At 36.5% G+C, this 27,708-nt stretch overlaps 1 protein-coding gene across 9 annotated transcripts in view; it reads right to left on the reverse strand.

Annotated features, from left to right (window-relative positions):
* The window catches only part of PPP1R9A (protein phosphatase 1 regulatory subunit 9A), a 362,431-nt gene that overhangs the window by 170,972 nt on the left and 163,751 nt on the right, over positions 1 to 27,708 (reverse strand). For all 9 annotated transcript variants that reach the window (XM_064380380.1, XM_012450782.3, XM_064380381.1 and 6 more), the window contains one exon: positions 978 to 1,110. In XM_064380380.1, coding sequence (XP_064236450.1) covers positions 978 to 1,110 — 133 coding nt within the window. The remainder of the gene's footprint in view (positions 1 to 977; positions 1,111 to 27,708) is intronic.

Here is a 27,708-nt window from a genome sequence, read left to right on the forward strand (position 1 = left end):
GGTGTCTCACTGTGGTTTTGATTTGCATTTCTCTGATTACTGATGTGGAGTATTTTTTCATGTTTGTTGGATGCTTGTATGTCTTAAGAAATATCTGTCCGTGTCCTTTGTCCACTTATTAATGGGGTTCTTTTTTTTTTCTTGTTGAATATTTGAGTTCCTTGTAGATTTTGAGTATTAGTCCTTTGTTGGAGGCATAATTTGCAAAAAAAAAAAAAAAAAAAAAGTCTTTTTTAAGGCATGCCTGACTATCCTTGGGTAGGTTTTTGTTTGTTTCTTTTTTTCTTCTTATTCAAGTTATCATCTGTTTGTTCTACTCTTTTTTTCAAAGCTCTCTCAGAGGTGTTATTTCTCTGTTCACCGGGTCACAGTTCAGTTCTTGCATGCCCATCCTACATTTTACATGGCAATCTCTGTTCCGATGGGCCAGCAGTTACTACAGCAGGTAGGGTGTCATTCCAGGGAGAGAAAACAGAAGGAAACCTCTCTGCTCCCCTTTCTCTCTGCTCTCTTTCAACCTTCTCCCCTCGGAGGTGGAGAGGATGTAGCCCTACTATTTAAATCTCCGTGGATTCTGCTGCGTTCATTCTGAATTTCCATAATTTTCCAATTATCCACCAAAACAAAACAAAACACCCATCTGCCCCAAGCTCTCACTTATACCAGCTCTTTCTGAGCTCTCAGCTGTATCAACCCTTTCTGGGAGTACCAACAAAGCATTAGGCCTCACTCTTCCCTGATCCTAACCACCATCCCAGCCAGCTAAGATAGATGGGTTTCAGTTGGGAGTAAAATTTTCAATCCACCATCTACGCAGAATCCAAATCAACTGTTTTTGAAACTTAATAAATAAGATCCTCTGTGAGAATTAAAATTTTATCCAATCCTTAGAAAAAAAGGCTACATTTTGGAAAAATAATTTTGTATTATTAACATAGCAACATAATGATATTGTAAACACCGTAGCACTCACAAACCTTTCTCTAGTTCCACTGGGAAAAGTTCCAGCTTTTCTACACGCTTTTCAAGTTCATACTCAGCTGAAGCAGCCACAGGGTCAACTTCATCATTTCTCCTGTCATAATCTTCATTGGAGTATGTGTTGAAAACCTGTAGTAAGAGACCAACAAAATTATAATACACAAAAAAAACCTCCCAGGTATCCAAAACTATGTAAGTTTAAATATTCATGTGATGAATTTCTTCTAAACAATTTTGTCTTTAAAATCAATTGCAATGCTAAGAAAAGAAAAATTGAGTCAGTATAAAAATAACTTACTAATTTTTTAAATGTATGAGTCATAGTACCACTTTTAATCATTTAAGAGACAAAGTAGCCACAGAATACATTATTTGAATAGCAATATTTATCGCCTTTTATAGAATCAGAATATGCCATATTAGCTACAACGCTCTGCTGTTTCAAACTAAGGTTAAGCATCTTGAAGCTACCTAAGCAAACACCTACCCTGAATCTGTTTCATGGTATGACCTACACTAGCCTGGAATTAGCAGTGAGTCAGTATTACAATGCCACCTCAATCACAGGATCACCGAACCTGACCTCCATTCTAACACTGTCCTGGGCTCTTGTCGTCCCTCATTTTACTTGCATATACATTTAAATTAAATTCTCATTGAAACTTTCTATGAAATTATTATGAAAATATCACTCAAGGGCTATACAGCAAACAGGATATTAACAGCTGTTTATTATCTATATCATTTAAAAGACAACCAAATGTGGCCTTCAGATATAGCCATAAGAAATTTCATTGTCCTTATTTCTGCTAAAATGTTTAACTGAAAAAGAACTGAAGTAGTTGTTCAATCCCTCTCTTAATACAGGAAGAAATACGTAAAAGAAATAAATGTATAATTCATCAAGTTTAATTAATATGCATACTAAACACTGGCATTTTCAACTAAATTCAATAATTATTATGCATCTAAACTGTGCCTAAAGAAACTGTGTCCCCCCAAAAAAATCTTAAAATCTAGGAGTAGCTTTTAAAATAATATTAAAAGATATAGTTAAAAAAAGAAGGCCAAAGATTAAAGAAATTATGTCTATTTCCTACAAAGCTGGCCTTGATGGTCTATGTATACTTTACATTTATATAATTGGAAAATAGGTAATTCCTATATTCTATATATGGTAACCTATAAACCAAAAATACACATGCATATATAGGAGCAGATGTAATATGGCTCCTAATGGTATATGCTTCTCAAAAGAGTGTCATTTGTAGGATTTGTACCTGAGTGGATACTGTTTATGTTCCTGACTTTCAACATGTTTTCATGGCCTCGTGCCACTTGGATCCCTATTAGGTCTCTACCACATTTCTCCACCATAGTAAACCTTACTGCATCAAAATGCACATTTCCATACTATGGGGTTTGTGCTTTTATTTACCTTTTCATAATATTTCATAAACATTAGCATGTTTCTCATGCTAATTTTTTTTTCATTGAGACAGGGTCTTGCTCTGCACTCCAAGCTGGAGTGCAGTGGTAGGCTCACTATAGCTTCTGCTTTCTGGGCTCAAGTAATTCTCCCATCATAGCCTCCTGAGTAGCTGGGATTACAGGCACACGCCATCATGCTCAGCTAATTTTTTAAAAATTTTTTGTAGAGACAAGGTCTCACTATATTGGCCAGGCTGGTCTCGAATTTCCAGGCTCAAGCAATCCTCTGGTCTTGGTCTCCCAAAGTGCTGGGATTATCAGCTTAAGCCACCGTGCCCCGCCTAATACTCTTCTTAAATTACCATACTTATAACTTTCTCTTAAACAGACCTTTTGATCTCTCACTTCCTTTTATATTTTTTAGTAATCATTCTTTCACATTTATTCATTCAACAATAATTTACAGTTCTACACCTATGCTTAACATTGTGATAGCACAGTCCATGCCAGACTGGAGAAGGAATAGTTTCCAGTAGCTCACAGTTTAGGAAGGACGCAGAAATCAAAATAAGCACCTACAATATAATGTGGTAACTGATACGAAAGAAGCATATACCAACTAATTTTTTAATAATTTTCCTGAGAAAGTATAGAATTTTGTGAAGGAAAGGATATTTGACCTGAATCTTGAAGAATAAACAGAAATTCATATATTTGAGTGCAGAAGAGAAGGAATGTATGTTTCAAATATAAGATCCTAGACCAAAATATATACACACACATTCACATTTATCTATAGTTTTTTGGAAAACATTGACAGTTGAGTATACTGCAATGGAAAATTCCTATAGGAGCGAGCTTTACGCACACACAAAAAAAGAGTTAGCTCGATCTGAGTCTCAAGTCCTGGAAATCATTGGCAGATTTGACTGGAAATTATTCATTAATATTTACTGCTTGTCTCCTTCTGCTAATAGGTCCAGGTTTATGACTGCAAAATAATGGTTTAAACAGTATTCATTCCAGAACACCGCTCAATTTCACTAGTACTAGTAAGTAAATAAATAGGTATATGCGTGCCTATATACAAGGTAAGTACAAAAGAACTGTTTGTAATAAATAACTCTTTCCCACTTATTTTTCAGGATCTCAGATACTCTGCTATCAAAATGTTCTTCCCTATTGAAGCTGATTTATAAAGTTCATTTGAGGGTATTCTGAAATTAAATAAAACGAATGTAAAATGGCAAGACTGTATATCGGAAAATGATACTTCGTATAATTTTTGAGATAACTAGCAATCAGACGACTATGCCATCAGTTCGTTCCTTAGAAAAGACATAATGTAATATGCTCTATAAAACTAAGTGATGAGTACAAAAAGCCCTGAAGAAAGTGCAATGCCGTATTATTTTCCTGGATTAAAATCCTTAGTACTATAAAGATATCCATGTTCCTGTAAGTATAAATATCAGTTTACCCTAAATTAATTTATGAATTCAGGGCAAGAAAAATTAAAATCCTACCTATATTTTTCATGACAACTAACAAGCTGTTTGAAAAAGAGTAAGAGTAGAATCAGGCCCTAGTGGATATCAAAACACATAATAAAACTTCACTTTTTAAGGCAAGGTAGTTTGGGCTCTGCGATAGATTCATTTTTATATTCTGTTCCACTCCTTTTCTATTCAAATTAGAGTCATCTATTTAATAAATTATAAAAAAGAATTAAATATCTATCTGAAAAATATTGCTATTTATATCATGAAAAAATACAATTCAGAACAAAAATATACACATATGTAAAAAGTGCTAAATGAAAAATTGGGACAATATTTAGCTAACTGGTTGGAAAGGAATTCACAGATCCTAGAAGTTCTAAAAGAAATAAATAATTTGATTAAAATAAAGCCTAAAATCTTCTAGACAATAAAATATACCATAATGAACTTACAAGAAAAGTCACAGATTAGGAGAAAGTATGGCCAAATATTAAGATGAAACATGAATATTCATAATATAAAAAGGGCTTTATCAATTCAAACAATTGCATGTATAAGTAGGTAAAGGAAATTGAGAATTGAACAAAGAAGAAATACTAATGTCCAATAAATGATGTAAAGATGCTCAGCTTTATTAAAAATTAAGCAAATGCAAATCAAAACAAAAAAATACTAAGCATTCATCCATAAGAATGGATTTTTTAAAAAGATTACAACATCCAGGCCAGGCGCAGTGGCTCAAGCCTGTAATCCCAGCACTTTGGGAGACCTGGAAGGGCGGATCACTTGAGATCAGGGGCTCGAGACCAGTCTGGACAACATGGCGAAACTCCGTCTCTACTAAAAATACAACAATTAACTGGGTATGGTGGCATGCACCTGTAATTCCAGCTACTCAGAAGGCTGTGCCAGGAGAATCACTTGAACTTGGGAGGCAGAGGTTGCAGTGAGCCAAAATCATGCCATTGCACACAAACCAGGGTGACATATTGAGACTCTGTCTCAAAAAAAAAAAAGATAACAACATCCAGTGTTTGTGGGGATACACAAAAAAGGATACTCTTGAAGAGGAAAGCGTAATTAGATATTATCATATGTACCCCCAGAATTTAAAGCAAAATTTTTTTTAAAATGTGGAAAAAAAGTAGTTATCAATATTTTAAATGTAAATGTCTTTGACATAATAATGTCGCATATAAGTATTTACAGAAATACTTGCAAATGTGTATAAAGATGTATTTGCAAAGAAGTTAATTACAGCATTATCTGTAATAGTTCAAAGCAGGAAATTGCCTAATTGTTCACCAATAGAGAAAATTGCTTGCTAAATTATGATATACACAAATATGTAATTCAATGCAGTGATTGAAGAGATGTATATCTTTCTACTAACATGGAAGACCCTGAGATACATTATCATTAAGCCAAAGACCCCGAAATATAGCATTAAGCCAAAGAGCATGCTGCAGATACAGAGATAGATATTCCCAATTTGTATGATCCCCAATTGGTATGGTCTCAATTTTAACCTAATTTAAAGTCCCCTAAATTCCCTAGCTATGTAGCACTTGCCAAGCTGAAAAACCATGCTAAGCCACAGCCTCTTGATTTACAAAATGGTTATTGTAATAATGCCTATCCCCATAAGAGTATTATGAAAATAAAATGAAATAATCCATGCAATTATGCCATACTCTCCTTTTTTTTAATAAAATTTAAAAACATTTTTAATAGAGATGGGGTCTCACCATATTGCACAGGCTGGTCTTGATCTCTTGGCCTTAAGTAATGCTCCTACCTTGGTCTCCCAAAGTACTGGGATTACAGGTATGAACCCAGCCTCATATTCTCTTTCATAAACATGCTTTGAATATATCACCCACTAAGATGTTTAATGCCCTGTAAGCAAAAATCCGCATAACTGACTTAGTATTAGAACATAGATTAGGCTGCTAAAATCCCCACTAATGTCCAGAAAAATGAGCTGTCATTACACAATGGCTCATTGTCTGCAAGTCTTTCTGTTTTTTCTCTGACCAGGAAGCCCCTTTCATCTATATGATCTTGATTCTTTCCACCTTCTTACAATAGTTCTATTATTTTTATTTATATTAGCCTTAATTGCTCTACAAAAATATGGATAATTAATCAAATAATAATCAGAGCATGACTCCTCCTGGTATTATAGCAACATAAACTCTAAAGACCAACAGCATTCTGGGCCCTAATGTTCAACACCATCAAGATATATGTATTTTGTAGTTCAAGTACCTTCACATTGTTCCTGTTTCATTTCACTGAGAAAAGCAAACAAAAGGATGTTTAAATTTAAGACTTCTTGTTTCTGAGCCAAGAAGCAATATTCTGGTTCCTCGATCAAAGGAAACAAAACAAGACCTCATCCACTGCTTCACAGCAGAGACAGGCTTTCAAGGGTAACAAGTTTACAAACATGGTTAGCAAGGACATTTCTGAACGAACAACCCAAGGCTATGAAAAACAAATAAAGTAAAAATTAGCTTATTATAAGATTTCAACTAGAATCATCTTATTTACATTTTCAGTAGTTTGAACTGCAACACTTTATCAAAACAACAGCAACACTTTTTCAACAATAAGAAAAAAACTTATTTCCTTCACTACTTTATGACACATTTTCTTTAATCAATGCAGGTCTAAATAAATTCAGCATTTTCTGTAAATATTGACTGGAAGGAATCTCCCACAATGCTTCTACAAGGTCTCAGTTCAGGCTATGTCCAGGTTAGAATCTTCTTGACACATCAAAGATGGAAAATGTTCCAGGTTCCTGCAGGCTGAAATTCAGATGATGGCTTGGCAACATGTGCTCCTGGAGATAAGCCAAGCATTCACATGCTTCCACAAACAGGCTACACTTATCACAAGCTTCCTTGGCAGAACCTTGACTTACCTTCACATGATTTTAGTGGCTCTGTTAAATAAGCTCTAAATTGAAACAAACAATAAGCATAGACAAGATAACCACATACTAACATTCCAAAAACTGATTTGGCAACAAAGCATCCTGACAAAGGAAGATTCTTCTAGCTGTAGAGAAATGTATAATCTCAACTTGCTTTTTCTTCCCCCAAATCAAGGCTAGTTCACTGATTGACAATAGTAAGAATTATCTAGTGTAGTGATTGCCCAGGGTGCATGCACCCGGGAGTATGTTAAGGGCTTATTGCAAAATGAAGTAAGCAAAACTAGAGCTCATAATCACCAGACAATTTCGGGTAAGCACTGGTAGTCTCCAAAACTCTAAACAGCTGAGGGCTTTAGTCTACTCTTCTATAATCTTATAACATAAGCAGTATGTTACAATGAACAGAAATCTCAGACTAAATTCTGCTGCATGTAAAAACACTGCTGTACTAGAAGTACTGCAATGTTTTTGCAAATTTTTATGAGTTTTGCAAAAAACAGACTCATAGGCCTATCTCATAAAAGTCTGTAAAGTCCCCGATTTTTGTCTTTAAAGTCATTTTGAAAAGTAACCTGTGTGAAAGGTTTACTTAAAGCAGTTGTAACGGCATTCTATAGTAGGATACATTTAACCTTCTAAGTGGATCACTAACCATAATCCTATGTACCATAAAACAGGATCAAATGGAGTACTAGTTAGGTATTACTCCAAAAGTGGTTAATTTGCTAGCCTTGAATGACCCGAATTCTATTCACATAAAATATTTCTAAGGCTAGCCTGTGTTTCTTCAATATCATTCATTTCACCAATAATTTGTAACATACTTAACATTAATACACTGTCTTGTGTAGATTTAAAGTACCAATATCTGGGTGCAGGCTTCTAATCAGGGCCTTTCAAATAATAACTTACTAATCCTAGTGTGTGTATTCATGATTGGAATACCTAGAATGCTAACTAAAGGGTCCTAAAACAAAGTTACTTCTATAAATATTATGTTACATATGCTAAAGTACTTTAAATTATAGACAATATAGCACTTCACACAAATTATCTCTCTTTACCAATGATCTAGGGAGTAAGGCAGAAAAGCGTAAAGAGAGTCCCCATGGTTTTTCATATTTTTACATGAGAAAGTTCATATTTGTACGTGAGAAGTTTAGAGGACAATACACATGCTATATAGAAGACAAAGTCTATTAGGACAAAAAGTACATTTCACTAATTGTAAGCCTAGTGTTTTAATGGATTATTAAAGAACAAGAAGTGAAAACAACACAACATGCTCCACATAATGGGAGGTAGAGAGCATGCTAGTTCAAATGGCAACACAAGGAAGCCTATCTTTGTCAAGGTTTTCCAGAAAACCAGAATTAATAAGATATGTGTATATGTGTTTTTTACATATACTATATATATTTTATTTATGTTCAAACTGATTTATTTTAAGGAATTGTCTCACATGACTGTAGGGGCTAGCAAGTCCAAAATCTGCAGGGTAGGCCTGCAGGTCAGAGACCCAGGGAAGAACTAACATTGCAGTTTAAGTCCAAAGACAATCTGCTGGCAGAATCCCCTCTTCTTTGATAGAAGTCAGTCTTCTTCTATGAAGGTCTTCAATGAATTTAATGAGGCCAATCCACCTTAAGGAAGGAAATCCACTTTAACCCACTGCTTTAAATGTTCATCTCATCTAAAAATTACTTCATAGACTCTAGATTAATGTTTGTCCACATATCTGGGTACTGTGATCTACCCATGTTGACACATAAAAGTGAGCCATCACGAAGTCCTTCAAACAGGATCTTCTCTGGCTGCAAAGCTGAACTTTTCGGCATTTGACAAGGATAGTCAGGAACATGACTTCCTCACAAGTAAATAGAAATAAGACCACAGATTTACAACACCTACAAGTTACAGAGATACTTCTGACAAGTTGAAGCATTTCACAAGGATAATATCATTACTTCCATACTTAAACTCCTAGCTTAGAAACGAAAAAGCTAACCTAGCTAAAACTGCAGTAGGAAAGAATACTGAGGGGAAACTGCATGGGGCCCACATGTAAGACAGTGGTCAATGAAAACTCGTGCCGCCACACTCTGTGAGCTTGGCCAACTCGCTGGGCCTTTCTGAGCTCAGGCTTACATGCAAGAAGGCAGGACCAATTCTTATACCCAGGCTGCTGGATTCTAGGATCAATCTTTACTCCGAAATCTAATCAAAATTCCTATCACTATGTGCCAAGGTTTTCCAGAAAACCAGAATTAATAAGATATGTATATAACTCTTCAACTATTCATATGTACATCTGATGGTAAGTTAACTAAAAGCATGAATTCTAAGTTGTAGCTTATTTATAGCAAGTTATCTGTTCCACATTTTTTAATATTGCCACATAAATTCAGAGTCCTATAGAGCATTTGAGGAATGGATCATCTGGGACCCATATTTCTATCTAGATGATATCATTATGTTTTTTAGATAGTTAAGGTTTTAGTTAATTTTACTACCCTGCTATTTTTGTTGACTCTTTCTTCATTCTTATATCTAAATCACCTAGTAGGCATTATAAATGCCAAACCAAAACACTTAGTTCACTGCCCTCAGCTAAATACGGGTCAGCAAGGCAACGAAGACCCCTCTACTCAGGTGAAAGATAATATCCATAAGCTACTTTAGCAAGGAGGGGTTTCTGAGGGATAGCCCATTTGAGGGCATTAAAAGGCTGGATGCTATCCTTCACAACCACAGATGCACATAACTCAAACTCTGAAATCAGCAGTAAAGTACAAAAAGGAAGAATAGGAAATATAAAGATTAATATATGTAAAAATCATAAAAGTAAGTTTTTTCTTGCAAAAATAAGGGAAAAAAGAGAAAGTAAAGATCAATTTATATTTGTTCATATAAACATTAAGCTCATTCTGTAATCCATGTGAACTAGCCCAAAGAAAGGTAAACTAGTCTATCTATGAAGATGTTAGTGCTGCTAAGTAGTATTTCCAGTTCTCCTATTGGGTACAAAGGGTATTTTCTTTCTTTACCCTTTCTTGTTTTGGGGTAGGGCTATGTAAATAATTCTCACCAATGGGTTCTGGGCAGAGGAGGTGTGTGTCATTTCTCGACTGAGCCATTTTACTGCGGAGGCACAGCCTTTCAGTGTTTCTTTCTTCTTCTATTTCTGGATTCTGGAAAGTATGTATGATAGAAATGGACTCTCTACAAGTTTAAATACCTTAGTAACTACACTGAATACGAAGACCTTCCCTTTGACCTAACATGGACATGTAACATCAGTGAGAAATAAACATCTGTTAGAAGATACTGGGATCATTTAGTAGTGCAATATAAACTAGCCTATGTTAACTGGGCATCTAAAAGGATCACTTGGCTCACTATTAGTGTGAATTGCAAAGATCCTATCTTGGTTTAAAAACACAAGATTTGGGGCCAAGAGATGAACGTAACTAAGAACATGACCTTTCACCTCATTTTAAGTTAAAATATTAGTGATAATAAATCACACAAAGAACCCAGAGACGTGTCAAAAGCATTAATCTCAAGTCAAAGCCCTATTTTCTGTTCTTCTGCTCTAAGCCCAGTTCCAAAAGCCCAGAGGCTTCAGGAATGGGACTAAATATGACCCTCCATCCTAGGTGGTCTTAAATCTTCTTATCAACTTTTTCTCACACAAGGCTGTGGGAACCCAGGAGTGGCTGCTTATAGTACCATCAATCATATCTTCCATGTTACCTACCTGTCATGTATTTCTTTCCTTACACAATACAAAGAGGGATAGTTTTCAGAATCAGTTTTATCAAAGGACAAAAGAAGGCATGAGCAACAGTCTTCAGAAGTATGTAGTGAAGATACTGGAAAACAAATTCAACGCTGCTTACTAAGTCCTCTCAATTCATAACTCCATAGTATTCTTCTTATATTATTTGGAGTATAGTAAACTGTGTATCTCCAAACACATTCATATTCAAACATATATAAAAGTCATAATAAAATCAAGTATGCATTTTTGTATTATCAATAGCATCAACCACCTTAAACCACTTTAAGGATGCAAACCCTGTAAATTTTTAAATTATTTATTATTTTTTTAAAAAATTATTATATATTTAATAAAAATATACATTAAGGGTCTCACTATATTGCCCAAGCTGGTCTCCAACTCCTGGGCTCAAACAATCCTCTCACCTAGGCCTCCCAAAGTGCTGGAATTACAGGCATGAAACACCATGCCCAGCCAGAAAACTCCTCAAATTTAAAACGGCTATGGTTGACTTTGTGGAAAGTATTATATATACATACATGCACACACATAGACACACACACATATATATATAAGTAAAATATACATGTAATACATATATATGTAAAGTTAAATCTTCTATATATGTAAAGTTAAAATACATGATGTTTTTAGTAAAACAGCATTTCAAGATAAGTAGAGTTTTATTAAGGTCACACATATAGAAATATTAATGAAATAAGATTAAATCTCTTGCTTTTATCAACATAGAATTCAATTATAATTGGTACCATTTATCGGCAAATATGTATTGTCAAAATACTTTAAAAGTTTTCTTTAATTTTAATTTTCATTTTTATTCTAGTAAGACTGAACACTTTCAAACAATGCTTGGTCTTTTTTCCATCTTCTATTTATGACTTACTGGTTACTATAATTTTTCATTGATTTTTAATAAATTTTAATGTATAATATTGCATGGAAAAGTCTTAAAAATAAGTTCTCCCTGTTAAAATAGCTTATGCCATTAAAATAATCAGGGAAAAAAATCCTTTATAAATGTAAACTTAGCTCATCCTGAATTTGGACAAATTCTAAGACAATTAAGCTTAAATTAGTGAGTTTTTAACAGAGAACTAGGCAATTCCACTGACGTTCATGTTTTTCTCAGCATTTTTCAATTTATTGTAAACAAATATATCCATGAGAAATTAACAATGTTCTCTTTCAGTTCAGCCACAGTTTTAAACTGGAGACATATGTTTTGCTAACTGACAAATGGTGGCCAGCATGAAATAAACTGGTGGCCTTGGTCTAGTTTCCACTGGACAGGTGTCCTCATCACAGAAACATTTAACTAATTAACCCAGTTGGCATCCATCTGGGGGCAGTGGACAATCTCCTAGGTGAAATAACTGACTCCTCATTCCAGGAAGTAAATACTCTTATACAGATGCAGCAAGTTAAGTTAGTAAATCAATTTTTGTTCTAGCATTTTTCTCAGCAGTTGGTCCTTCCTGCTTCTTTTACTACAACTGCCAGCACTGTGTTTCTAAAGGCCTATAGAGGAAAATTATTCTAAATTGTCTAAATAAGAAAACAGATGGAGAGGAGCAATATGAGGTGTATGAGTGTGCACACACAGTGAGATTAAAGAGCAGAAATGGGGATATGGGGATGCCAGCCACACCAAAGAGGGTTTGAGAGCTTCTCTTGAGTGTGAAAATGGAAAGTGAGACTTTTAAGCTTCTCCGGTACAGAAGTTTACACTCTCCCATGCAATCCCCCAGGGGTGACTGGACCTCTGAATGGAAGCGTGGGTGGGGTAAACAGTATCATGAAAAGCAAACACTGAACTCTGAGGTCTTGAGTACCTTGGGAAGAGCACCTCAAGCCCAAATTTTGCCTGGAAACAGAATGAAACAGCCTTGAAAGGAATTTAACTGTTTGTTCAAGGAGGTCATCAGAAACAACTGTGAGCTAAAGTCAAAGGGGCTCTCAACCCAAGGACCTCTGTAAAACTCCCAGGAACTGTACATTTACTCAGGGTAGTGAAAGAGAATGCCAAAATACAGATGAGGCTGCATTATCAGCCAAACAAGTGGGTGAGGATCTCAAGAAGGTTAACATTAGTGCAGAGGAAGAAAGGAATGTGATAATAAAGTGGTAGGCAAACTAAAATGGATTCCTACTCCTTACATTAAAAAGGTTGTGGCGGGGCGCAGTGGCTTACTCCTGTCATCCCAGCACTTTGGGAGGCACAAGGCACCCATATCATGATGGCAGGAGTTCGAGACCAGCCTGACCAACATGGTGAAATTTGGTCTCTTAAAATACAAAAATTAGCTGGGCATGGTGGTGTGCACCTGTATTCCCAGCTACTCAGGAGGCTGAGGCAGGAGAATTGCTTGAATCTAGGAGGCAGAGGTTGCAGTAAGATGAGATTGTGCCACTGCACTCCAGCCTGGGTGACAGGAAAAACAAAAAAAAGTACTTTATAAATCTCAGACCTGTGATTGTAAACAACATAAAGGCTGGAATAAAGGGGTGTGGGCCATGCTATGGGAGCACACAGTAGAGACATCTAAGCCTACCTGGCAGGAAAAGTGAACAAGAAAGAATTTCTCAGGCAAACCTGAAAGCAAAGACTTCAGCCAGCAATGGTTAGAGTCAGCAAATAATAAAGCAGGGTGGGGGTGATATGTGCAGCAGGCATTCTCAGAGGAAGACTAGCGTGTGCATGGCAGAAATCAGACAGAAGAACAGAATAACAGGACAGGAAGTAAGCCAGCATGGCCAAGGCCACAGTGGTGAATGAATGGGAAGAGATGGTACAAAAATAGGTAAGGGAGCTCTGTGGCACAGTTTCTGTGAGTAAAATCCACATGCTATGCAGAGTCCCTAAAAGCATTTGTCTTTCAGAGAAGGGGAGTTTATGAAGATTAGAGAGAACCAGAACTAAAAAGAAAGAGAGGAGCCAGGAGTTCTAGGCAACCTCTATCTTCAGCCCTTTTGGAGGACTTTTCAGTGGGAGTTTAGGCCTCTCGGAATACTAAGAGATTTTTCTCAAATGATCCTGGTGATGGGGCCAGTCATTTGTGCAACAGCAGAAGGAAGGCAAGAATATGATCGCAATGTCCTTGCAAAAAGAACAAAGGCAGTATGAATCTCAGAAGGCCATGAGCAAACGACAGTCCTGAGAACTAAAGTTCCTACTGCAGAATCAGTCAGACACATGAGTGAGAATGACAGCAATAAAAGCCTTTCCTTTGCCAAACACATCTCTTAAGTTTTTTGGGTGAAATTATGTAAAATACATGCATTGTAAAGGCCTATCTAAAATCCAGTATTTCCACAGTGTGCTGGTCTCATAAAAAGAGAATTCATACTTGAGGTTTAGCACTATCTACTAAGAGTCAAATAATAAAACAAAGGTTGCACAATTTTATATAATCTCAAATAGCTTCAAATGCTGATAAAGGTTTAAAAAAAATGTTTTAGCAAGCATTTCTAGCACTGAGACATACGCAGTACAACCAAAAATTTTAATTTCTGGAAAGGTCACAAGTAAAATATGCTTTATTTCTAAACTCTTCAAGCTGAGGCCAGACATCACATGGTGGGGGGAAAAAAACTGCAAAACAAGACAAACACAAACAACTAATTGTTAGGGAATGCATATATACATGAGGACACTGACGCTGTGGTACAAGGCGGAGCTTGTAAACCTAAGACTAGACTTACAAAAAATCTTCACTGCATTCTGGGCAGCTATCATCCATGTTAATAAATAATCATGTTACCCTTATACAGCAGGAAAGACTCTGTTTTCTTATAAACAGATTGTCCCTTCCATTTAGACTTCTCAAGAACTACAGTCAAATGTAATGAACCAATTCTAGATCATGACTAAAAATGTCAATATACAGCTAAATCTACAAGTGGTATCTGTCTCATGTTCCCCTTACTTATTGGAAAAACTTGAAGGGTGGAAATCCTTTACAGGAAACAAGATAATAAACTATCTTTGTTAAAACATGTCGAGGACAGTGTTATCACATTACTCTTAGTGTTTTTGAAGTGAAAATTGCCACTACTTCCGTCAGCATAGGATTAATGGTCGAACCTGGGGATCACTGACCTTGAATCACATTAACTTTGACCTCATATATCTTTTAATTGAATGAATGGTTTTGTAAATATTGTGTGAACCACTATGCTTCTTAATCAGTTGTCACCAGCCTCAGAAACCTTCCACATAAAAGTACAAAAAGAAAACTGGTAATTTCTCTGTTAAAATAAATAAATGAATGCTCTGTAAGCAAAAAAGAAAATGCAGCAATCATCTGCACTTCCTGCCTGGATTCCTGATTATGTATAGATAGTTCATACTTCTGGACCAGTTAGATGCCTTGATAGCACCCTCAAATTTAAAGTACCCAAAAGCAAAATTACAGTGTCTTCCATTCTGTCTTCTGTAAGGTCTCTCTCTCATGTTAGAGGACAACAGGATCCTTCTGGCCACATAGGCTTGAAAGGGCAGTAAATCACACAACAAAACTTCCTCTTCACCTCCTACACACCCACATGAAATTAGTAAAAATAGCCTTTTGTTCCTATCCGTTTTTTTTTTTTTTGAGATGGAGTGTCCCTCTGTCGCCCAGGCTGGAGTGCAGTGGCGTGATCTCAGCTCACTGCAACTGCAACCATCTCTGCCTGGGTTCAAGCAATTCTCCTGCCTCAGCCTCCCAAGTAGCTGGGATTATACAATCCTGCCACCATGCCTAGCTAATTTTTGTATTTTTAGTAGAGATGGAATTTCAGCACTTTGGCCAGGCTGGTCTCAAACTCCTGACCTCAAATGATCCACATGCCTCTGCCTCCCAAAGTGCTAGGATTATAGGCATGAGCCACCACGCCCGGCCTATTTCTATTTTTAAAAGGATTCTTTTTCTACTCACTCCTTCCTATTCCCTCTGCCTACTATGATTCCTAATAAGTTATCCGGCAACTTATGATACACCACATATAAGTGCCATTCTTAAAGCCTGGCTCTAATCACATCACTGTGGGTCAGGAAACAGCACTGGAAGATGGGATGGACAGAGAGAGAGAACAAATTTATAAAAGATTTTAAATTTCTTATGTATACTTTTTTGTACTTTCCAAATTCTATATAATGATCAAGTACTACTTTCTAATGGAGATGGAAAAGAACACAAAAATACCTCTTAAGTTTCTCCGTATTACCTGGAGAATATAGTTGAAACATGCAGACAGACATCTAAAGTTCTCTAAGATCTGGCTCCAGCATGCATGACCAGCCTTTACTTAATGCTACTCTTTCTTTCATTCACCCTATCATGCAAAAGTTGTTACTATTTTGTTATGCGTTTATTAAGCTTTCTTTCATATTTTTTGGTCTCTCTTATAGATTTATTACATTATGCTATATATTGTATTTATCTATGACCACAGTTTTTATTCAAATAAAGTCAGCTGCTTTGGAGTGAGGCAGAGTCTTACCTTTCTATCAGTTAATGTTCACAATACAATGTTTTAGAAGCAATGGGTCTTTTATAATTGTCAGTGAACCAAATAAGGTTGGTACCTTAAATCCAAACCACTTCTGAACAAAAGAAAAGTGACCTGTGAGAGGCAACAACTCACCAAAGGATAATAATAAAATTTATAACTTCAAAATAAGTCTTATACACAGTTCAGGCTGTATTCTAGAAGACATGACTTAATAACACAGACAATGATTATTTGTGTCAGGAATTAAGTATTACCAAAAAAGGAACATTTATTAATATTACCAAAATTAATTTTTGTATCGTATGGTAGACAATATTAAAAAAAACTTCTACTCTCCTTTTTAAGGATTAGGTTGTGTTGTTCCTGGCAAGAAGTTTTATAACGCTTCTGTTTTTTGATCATTTTAATGTGACTGAGTAGACAATCTAATTTGGAAGAACTTATAATTTACTTTTTTAATATATTCTGAAATGCTAAAATAAAACTCTATTAGAAATAGTACAGTCAAGGGTAATTAGCTTTACTGATGTGGATGAAAGTGTATTATTTGGGTTCTCAGGGTGAAATAAAGAGCTGGCAAGAAGAATTAAAATACAAGTATTTGAATTGTTGCTGGAGAATGGATTTAAATATGTAAATATATAAAAGTGGTTGGCTCCCTTTGCAGCCTTGAGTGCAGCATCTATCTTTAGGTGAGTAGGGCCAATTACGGCCTTAATGTCCCACAACTATGGCAGATTTGCTGATTAAAATACAGCAGTCACTTTTACAGTTTTGCATTCTGGTCAGGGTGGTCTATCCTGAGAAACTCCATCTGTTGGTGCCTGTACTCTCCCAAGCCAAAAAAAAAAACCACATAAAAACCAAAAAACCATCCCATGTATAAGAGCTCAAGTCGACCAAAACCCATTGTCATGTCATCTTCACCTGCCATATTGATATCAGGAAGGTAAATACATATCACATGTGTTTTAAACAAAAGTGTAGTTGTACTCAAATGTCCATTTGCTTCTTACAAGTCACCCTGACACAGCCAAAGCAATTATAGAAATACAGTTTAATAAAGAAAAGAATTAAACCTCACTCTCTCACTTTGGAAGAAATCAAAACCACTTCCAAATTATAGGTCTCAATTTCTTGAATATTTTGTAACTTCCCTATGACAATATCCTCCAACATTAGAAGGCTATCCTCTCATCCAGAACACCTCTAGTCCTTTCGTACTTACATCCTGCCTTTCATTTGTTAATGTTATTTTATTGTTTAAATACGCCATCTTCAGCACAGGACTAGTGTCTTATTCCCATTGCATCTCAAAAATTTGGCATTGTGCTTGACAGAGGATCTATTCAACAGATGCTTGCAGGGAAACTGCCGGATAAAAGCAGTTCCTTTGGAAGTTCTGTAACTCCCTTGAATATGTACTTCATTCATTCATTTAAACAGCTGTTTTAGATTTCAGATAAGCTGGCAATATGAGCAAAGGAATCTTTTTCACTGTCTGGTCCACCCTGCTGGCTTCCACTGTAAGCACTGGTATTTAGGGCATCCAAGATTCTGGCAGCAGCTACAGTCAGCATAAAAATGCAACACAGAGAACAAGTCCTTAACCAAAAAAAAAAGTTTGTAGTATAAGATACGGAGCAGAAAAAGCTATTCCTCTGATGGCTGGGCCTGTTCCAATGCTGGCTCTCTTTCCACTCATTTCTCACTATATATAATATAAAAGTTTATCCATCAGTTCTCATCATAAGAATTGAAAAGATTTCAACAGTGACTACTGGGTGGTCAGTGAGATTGTACCCACTCTGTTTACAGGCAAATAGCAGACTTGAATGGCATTTTCCTACAATTCTGTTCAAAAATGGCTAAAGAGAGAAATGACAGGTAGGTGATAATGAGGAGGTGAGAAGGAGAAGTGCAGCTACCATTGAGTGATTCTTCTGGGATAGGTGTCTCACTTAAATCTCATAATCATCTTTTTTGGCAGATCAGTCAACTTCAGGCTCACAGATGATAGGCAGTTGGCCCAAAGACACACAGAAAATACATAAGTAACAATGAGATACAAGTAAATGAATTAAAAATCCATGCTTTTCCCTCCATGCCACACAGCTTTAGTTAAAAAAAAAAAAAAAAAAAAAGCGGCCAGGCGCGGGCTCACGCCTGTAATCCCAGCACTTTGGGAGGCCAAGGCAGGTGGATCACAAGGTCAAGAGATCGAGACCATCCTGGTCAACATGGTGAAACCCCGTCTCTACTAAAAATACAAAAAATTAGCTGGGCATGGTGGCGCGTGCCTGTAATTCCAGCTACTCAGGAGGCTGAGGCAGGAGAATTGCCTGAACCCAGGAGGTGGAGGTTGCGGTGAGCCGAGATCGTGCCATTGCACTCCAGCCTGGGTAACAAGAGCGAAACTCCGTCTCAAAAATAAATAAATAAATAAAAATAAAAGCATTATTAAGAGCACCAAATACCAAAACTAAAATAAGCACCCCTACATAGAATAAACTACACACGCCTTCCACAACTGCAAAGGGCCATAAATGGAAGGGGGTGGAGATTCAAACTTACTAGTAACAAAAGAAGTACAGATTACATAAGTAATTTTTCATCTACAAAGATTTAAGGCTGGTCACGGTGGCTAACACCTGTAATCCCAGCACTTTGGGAGGCCAGAGAGGCAGATCACTTGAGGTTAGGAGTTCAAGACCAGCCTGGCCAACATACTGAAACCGAGTCTCCACTAAAAATACAAAAATTAGCTGGGTGTGGTGTCATGTGCTTCTAATCCCAGCTATTCGGGAGACCGAGGCAAAGGAATCACTTGAACCCTGTAGGTAGAGGTTGCAGTGAGGCGAGATCGTGCCACTGCACTCCAGTCTGGGTGACAGTGCAAGACTATCTCAAAAAAAAAAAACAAAAAAAGACTTACAACAAAGCAGAGACAGATAAACTCACTCTAATACAGTGTGAATAAAATTTAAATAAGCATAACTTTCTGGGGGACAAAAATATTGAAAACTTTAGTATCAACTGACCCAATAGATTCTAAGAGTTTAATCTAATAAAATCACAGCTATACAGAAATATTTATGCACACTGACATCAATCATAACATTACTTTAAAAAGGGAAAAAATCAAGTCCAACAGAGCTTAAAGAAGAAAATAAAAACTGAAAAGAGAGAAAAAAATTGGAAGCAATCTAAAGGAAGGGTAAAAAGGTACACTGATATGATGGAATATACTCATAGCAGTATCCTAAAAGTCATGCTCTGTAAGATTATTCAGTGACACAAAATTTTTCAAATATTTGATATGTGAAAAGATTATAAAACTACATCAGTATGTACACACGATCCCAATTATGTAAATACACACAGGCATCATAATTTCTGGATACTAAGAATATGAATGATTTTTTTCTTTTTTCTTTGAGTTTCACTCTGTTGCCTAGACTGGAGTGCAGTGGGATGATCTTGGCTCACTGTAACCTCCACCTCCTGGGTTCAAGCAACTCTCCTGCATCAGCCTCCCAAGTATCTGGGATTACAGGCACACACCACCATGCCTCACTAATTTTTGTATTTTTAGTAGAGATAGGGTTTCACTATGTTGGCCAGGCTAGTCACTAACTCTTGACCTCAGGTGATCTGCCCAAGTTGGCCTCCCAAAATGCTGGGATTACAAAGGTGTGAGCCATCGCACCTGGCTGATTTTTTATTTATAGTTTTCTGGATTATTAAAATATAGAGCTTTGGTAAATAAAATATTATCTTAAAAATGCTCTTTACAAAACCTTGAACGATCAATGGACATAAGTCCATACACTATGAAAGCAAATTTGTTTATATATTAAAATATATTTTAATAGCACTTCCAATGTTCATTTACACAGTGATAACTGACGTTTACAATGATGAGCCTATAATACAAAAAGACTACAGTATTCTACAAATTTCAAATGCAAAATAAAATAAGGTTTTTTTTTTTTAATGTAATAAGCTTATATTTGCCAGGCAGTAAACTAAAACTATGCTGTGCAGTTAAGTTGTCATTGCCCCCCTCCCCGCAAAAAAAAGTATTATTGAGTATTGACCTTAAATATAAAAAACCACCAAAGGCTTGACCCTTAATAACAAAGGGCATCAAAGATCTCACTTCCCATTTAAGACAGCTTAGTTATTGGGACATTTTGATTTTAATTCTCATACTATGCTTATAGGAAAGTCCACTGTACTTTCTCTTTTTCAGACATGTGGCTGAGGGTCAGGAAAACTATTGCTCATGCTGAGAAAAATAATAATACCATGCTTCAGTCGAAGTTTTCTGAGCTTAGTTCACAATGGCTTTTTGAGTATGTTTGTTTGTGTGGGATAATCTGTCATCATATGAAAACAGAAGAACTAGTTCCCTGAATTACATCTATAGATGGTTCTAGCATATTGATTGGTCTGAAGAATAAAATTTTATTTCAAACTTTATTTCAAAATTTTGTTTATAATTTTAACATTATAAGTTAAATTCAGAAAAAAAATTGCTTCTAAAATACAGATTTGCAGAATGTTATAACCCAATGGGATCTGAGCAATTACCTAAGTAGGGATGGAAAGAACCACCATGCATGCCATGCCCTCTCCCTGTGGTGGATGATCCAGGTGAAGAATGTGAGGCAAGTGCAACCATCTTCCTAGAACCTCCAAAGCAGTGAACTATGCGATCAACGTAAGGGAAGGACAAAAGAAACATATTTTCCATATCTGGTCTAATCTTATTTTAGATTCCAGGAAAGAACTACACGTTCACACAGTTATTCAAAGCTCATGTTAGAAAAAAATTCCAAATATACAGTATTCTTGATATTTACCTTGCATTCTTTCAGAATGGTTCTCTATAAAAATGACAATCAGCAAATAAGTCCTTCTGCATGAAAGAGATGGACCCCTCTTGCATTCCAATTTGGATGTTGCAGTTATACCTCACATATAAATTGTATGCATTAAAAAGCATTTGAAAGGAAATGTATAAAAGTGGTAGTAGTCATTTTAAAGTAGCTGAAGTACTAATTTGCTTTATTGTCTTTAATATTCTTGTATTTCAGTTTTCTATACAAGAAAATAGAAGTGAGAAATTTCACTTAATTTTCCACTGAAAAAGCAATGCATTAGCATTCCTACTTATAAATAGACGTTGGCATGGTGACTCAGAAGATCTGCTCTTCCACTTGTGTTATCTTAAGTAAGTTGACCTTTTTAGGCCCACATCTTCCTCATCTGTAAAAATGAGGGGAGTTAAGTAAATGATGTCCAAGATCACATTCAACTTTGAAATTCCAAAACTATACCTACAATAAATCTGCTATTTGAGAGTAGCAAATTATCACTGCAATAATGTTTTCCAGTCTCAGAAGTAATGACTGACTAAAAGACAAGAAATCACCTTTCCCTGGCTTTATTTTTCAAGGGAAGAGATATCCACTAGTGTATGCCTCCAGGTCCTCCCACTTACTCACATCACCCCAGGAAAAGTGATTTATTTGTCTGGCTGGTCACTTAGGTATAAGGAACTGGGCTTGTGTAACAACCTCCTACCTAGTATTTAACTGGATACGTTGATCTCTACAACTCTAACTTTTGTCTTATATCTCAAGTAGTTCAGAATTAGAGAAAAGAAATATTGTTCATTAGGTTTCTCAAACTTTCAACTTCCAAAACAATAGTTTCTTCAGTTAACACAAGCATTTGCAATCATGGGTGTGATTTTTCCTCTACTTTTTTTTACCTTTTTGCATAGTGTTTTAACCAGTGCTACAAACTTCAATGAAACTTTCCAAATCCAAAATTAGAAAGCACATAATACAGAATACCATGATCCTTAAAAAAAAAAAAAAAAAAAGGAGTCTCCTATAAGGGTACCACCATCTACTTTAAATCAGAGGTTGAAGTCCAGGTGATGAATGCTCTTCACATTGATAAATTGTATTGACTATTACATCTCAATTCTCAGCTACTACTCAGGTACCACTCTAATCATCCCAAATTGTCACTAGAGTATGTACTCTTATAAAAACATAAATTTTATTAGGACTCTACTCTGCTTAAAGAGTCAACATTTCTTTTTCTTGGTTTCAATTTTTAAATCCTCCAAGAACTTCTTATAAGCCACAGAATGAAGCTCAAATAATATAGCGTATCTTGCAAGATTTTATTTTTTAAAATTCTTATTTCCCATTTTCTCTCTGACACATTCTTATTGGTATCTCCAGAAATCTCAAGCTACCTAAAATGAAAAGACTTCCCTTTCATGATTCCTTTTTTTTTTTTTTTTTTGAGACAGAGTCTTACTCTGTCACCCAGGCTAAAGTGCAGTGGCACCATCTCGGCTTACTGCAACCTCTGCCGCCCAGGTTCAAGAAATTCTCCTGCCTCAGTCTCCCAAGTAGCTGGGATTACAGGAGCCTGCCACCACGCCTGGCTAATTTTTGTAGTTTTAGAAGAGACAGGGTTTTACCATCTTGGCCAGGCTGGTCTTGAACTCCGACCTCGTGATCCACCCACCTCAGCCTCCCAAAATGCTTCGATAACAGGAATGAGCCACCGCGCCCAGCCCATGATTCCTCTTATCCACCCAAAAAACTACTTATCCTTCAAGGTTAAGTGTCTATCCTTTTACTATCAATATTTCAACGTGTTTCACTGTCTCCTATCAGACTGAGTTCTTCAAGCCTTACGCCCATGACCTGGCAAAAACACTGACCCATATTAGAGATTCCACAGCACTATGAAGAAAATTTACTTTACGGTTTAAAATCATAGAGACTAATATTTCTAATAAGCTACAATTGTTACTACTTATTTATATTTACATAAAACATTGAGATTGTACTTGATTAGAGAAAGAGGAATCTAAAACATGTTAGAAATTCTCATGGTGTAACCGGGTTTCTTCTTGGATGTTGTGGGTTTTTGGCCTCTAACCTCTTAAAGAATAAGCGGTGGGGCCGCTTCAGCTGCACCGGATGCTCGCAAAAGTAAAATACGGGACCTAAAAAGTGTTGCAGAAAGGTGATTTTATTTAGGTAGAGAAAAGAGAAGGAAAGGAAAAGAAGAGAAAGGCTTCCACGAAGAGTGTGGAAGGGGATTCCAGAGGGGAAATCCCGAAGGGAGCTCCCACCGTGTGGGAGGGGATTCTAGAAAGTTGGAAATCTGGCGCAGGTGAAGGAGCACGGACTTTTATTCTGGAAGAAACCTCCACGTTCTCCAAGACCCTGGGCCAATGAAAGGAGCTCCTAAGAACTTCTGCTAGAGTGACTGACTTTTAGTTTCTTCCCGTACCTGGGAAATTCAAACATAAACCGTTGAATCTCCTGGATGGATGGAGAGAGGTGAAAGGGAGGCATGGCACTTGGAAATTCTTGCCCTTAAAGCTACGCCCCTGCCATGGACCCAGAAAGAGAACACATTCCCTCAATGGGATAAAAGTAAACATCTGAGTACTATACACTCACATCTAAATTATGTTTATTTCTGTGTCTTAAAGAATGAGAAACTATTACGGAAGGCAGATTCACAATCTTAGCACAACTACAGTAAGTGTGTTAGGTGGTCTCTTAGAATGAAATTACCATAATTTGAACTCTCAATAAAATGAGTCAGCCCTATACTTTTGGCTTTCTCTTTTCTTTCTTTCTAAGCAAATCCATCTTTTATTTCCTTTTTTTATATTTTGAGACAGGGTCTTACTATGTTGCTCAGGCTGGTCTCAAACTCCTGGGCTCGAGAGATCTTCCCTCCTCAGTCTCCCAAAGTACTAGAATTGCAGGTGTGAACCACTGCTCCTGACCTAAACTCTCTTTTCTGAACCAGCATTTTCATGAATTTCACTGACTTCTTGTCTAAACTACCAACCACTTTCTTCCTTGATGTGATTTTCACTGATTTTGAGTTAAATTCCAACGATGAGTAATAAATATCCCCTTCTGAGTCTCCAAATTTTAGTATGCTATTTCATTAGTGAAGTGCACAGAAAAGAATAAAAGTAAACAAAAGAATGCTTGGCCTAGTGCAGCAAAACTAGGAGCAGGTTTTAAGAAAAATCTTTATTCCCTGTTTCCCCATTCTAGAATTTAGAACTGACTACAAAGGCTCCTTAGTTAGTGATCAACAAACTCTATAGTTGTAAATGTTGCACAGGAATTCAAAATATTTTGGCAATAAAAAGGACAGACTAAAACATCATTTGCCAAATTAAGATTCTTTCCCAAATCTTTTTCAGTTAAACGCTTATTTGTGTCAAAATTTATGACACAACCACCTGTTTTGATTTGAACTACCTCTAAAATATGTGTTAAAAGAGATAAAAATCCTAAACTAAAATTCCCTAATGTTTTGTTGTAAAAATAAAAACCACATCTACAATGTGTAGGGCAATATGTACTATAGTCTATTTTAAAACTATGCTAACATAAAACGTTAACAATTGAGGAAACTGGGTGTGGAGTATATAGGAATTCTCTGTACCATCTTTGCAGGTTTCCTACAAATTTAGAACTGTTTTGAATATTATTTTGGAAAAAATTTGGGGTAGAGGAATTGGTTAGTTACATAAAATTTTAAAAAGAAAAAAGAAAAAAACACATTAAATTCTATCCCTACCTCACATCATACATAAAATAAATTCCAAGTAGATTAGTGTATTGAAGACTAACTAAAAAGTGAACTCTTAAAACTTATAGATGAAATTACACAAGAAAATGTTTATGGTCTTAGGAAGAATTTTAAAACTAACAGAAAGAAATCAAATATTAATCATTACGACAGTATTAAAATTTAAAACTCCTGTATTATAAGGAAACATACACCAAGTGAAAATACAAGTTATAAACTGACAGAAGATACTAATAAAATGGTATTCACAATAAATTTTTGGTCCAGGTGCAGTGGCTCATGTCTATAATCCCAGCATTTTGGGAGGCCAAGGCAGGTGGGTCACTTGAAGTCAGGAGTTCGAGACCAGCCTGGCCAACACAGTGAAATCTCGTCTCTACTAGAAATACAAAAATTAGCCAGGCACGGTAGCAGGTACCTGTAATCTCAGCTACTCAGGAGGCTGAGGTAGGAGAATGACTTGAACCCAGAAGGCAGAGGTTGCAGTGAGCCAAGATTGCACCACTGCACTCCAGCCTGGGTGACGGAGCAAGACTCAAAAACAACAATAACAACAACAACAACTATATCTATATCTATATCTATATAGATATATAGATATTTCTTTAAATAGAAAGATACAAAGCAAGCATGGAAACACTAAAATTTTACAAAGCTAAATGGTGGGTACCCAAGTTTTCATACTATATGTTCTATGTGCAAAATCCTTTATAAGAAAAATGTGTAAAGATAAAACTTGGCAAAAATAATTTCTTAGTGATGTTTAGCCTATTTTTTCAAGATTTCACTACTAAAGTTAATTTTTATTTCATCATGTCCTTCTAATTATTCTCTGCCCTTAGGTACATAATCCTTATGTAACAAGCAACAGACTGACTTCCTTGTCTAAATCCAATAACTCAGAATTTTTTTCTAAACTTTTCTTTTGACACAGGCATTAAATTTTGAGTTAGCTCACTGGTGAGTGGCAACACATTGTTCTTCTCTGTTTTAATAAACTGATGCCTATGGCATATACATGCTACATAAGTATGAACAATTTTTTAAAGAACTTTAAAAAGATTTCTTTGCTCTGTTTTCTAGCTTACAATCTTCCTGATAAGAAATATTTTTAATCCTTTTTGTGCAATGTTCTCTTTGTCTCTGGTTACTTTCAAAATTTCTCATATTCACTGATTTTAAGCAATGTGATTAAAACTGCATCTTGGTAGTGTAGTTTTCATTTTTCTTGTGGTTGGGTTCACTGAACTCCTTGGATCTGTGAACTTAGTGTTTTCATCAAATTCAGAAATTTTTCAGCATCTTTTCTTCAAATATTTATTCATTCTCCATCTACTTTTTGGAACCCAATTACAAATATATTTCTTGCTCCTGTTTGTTATTGTGGAGGTGGTTGAGATTGTTTGTTTAGAGACTTCTACACCAAAGTCTATATTCCTTGTGGTATGGAGCCTCTGAAATCTCTGCTTGATTAGTTTAGCAGTTAGCTAAGCTGGAACTACCTGGAGCCAGTATGTCTCCCAGTCTTTGCAGCAGAGCTCTGAAGTGTTAAGGTATACTTTTGACAAAGTTCAAGACATGCTACCCTAAGATATGGCACCTTAGAAGTTGAGGAAACAGCAGAAGCAAGAGACCACTTGAACCTTCCCCTCCTCAGTCTTCTTTCCTGAAACAGGCCATAAGACCTAGGTTACTGTGTTACCTTCTCCCTCCCTACCCCCTTGAAGAACCTAATGTTCTTATAGGTGTCTTGTCCTACACCAGGAGGCAAATAATGCCACACAGGAACATGAAGAAGAATCTGAACAAACAGAATTGCTGAGTTTCCCTGGTTTACCCTTCTGGCCTCCAATCATAGTTCTGCATGACTGTCCATAAAAATGCACAGATTTACCTGTTTCTCTGGGTCTTAATTCCTGAAGCCTCCTCTGTCACATAAAATACATACTAAATCAATATATGCTTTTCTTTTGTGAATATGTCTTTTGTTATGGGGCATGAGCCATGAACTTTGCAATGGGTAAGAAAAGAAATCCTTTACACTATACACTTTTTTTAAGAAACAAGATCACCCAGGCTAGGGTGCAGTGGCATGATCATAGCTCACTGTAGCCTCAAACTGCAGGGCTCAAGCCATCCTCTCACCTCAGCCTCCCAGGTAGCTGGAATTACAGGCATGCACTACTATGCCCAGCATTTTAAATTTTTTTGTAGAGACAGGGTCTCACTATGTTGCCTAGGCTGATCTCCCACTCCTAGTCTCTAGCAATACTCCTGACTTGGCCTCCCAAAGTGCTGGGATTACAACAATCAGCCATCACACCAGGCCTCTACCCTACACTTTCAACATGTACCAGGCAGCAGACAACTCTGCCTAAGCCTCCTCTTCCAGCTTATATAGCCTCAAGGTCAGACTAAGGTGAAAGTTTACAGCCTTCTTAGGTATTTCCTAAGCACACTCACAGCTCTACACACACATGGAGGCTTCTAAATTCCCAAGAATGTGTCAGAGCTTCCTTAAAACCCCATATGAACATCTAATTCCCCGGCTTCTCCTATTAAGTTTTTTGGTTAGCCCATTTTTTAACTGCTATCTACCGCTAAGACAGCAAAAATGTGAAGCAATTCTTTATGATAAACAATCCTCTTCGCCACCTCCCCAAAAAAACCTGTTTGCACTGAGTCAGGTCAAATAAAGATAATCTTTGTGAGTGGGGTTATCCAGACAATCACCATTCAGGTCAAATAATGACAATTCAATGAAAGTGGGATTTCGGGCCAGACACGGTGGCTCACACCTGTAATCCCAGCACTTTGGGAGGCCGAGGTGGGTGGATCACGAGGTCAAGAGATCAAGACCATCCTGGTCAACATGGTGA

The sequence above is a fragment of the Aotus nancymaae genome, unplaced genomic scaffold (genome assembly GCF_030222135.1).
Source record: "Aotus nancymaae isolate 86718 unplaced genomic scaffold, 86718_ANA_hifiasm-v0.15.2.pri h1tg000025l, whole genome shotgun sequence".
In the NCBI taxonomy this organism is placed as follows: Eukaryota; Metazoa; Chordata; class Mammalia; order Primates; family Aotidae; genus Aotus; species Aotus nancymaae.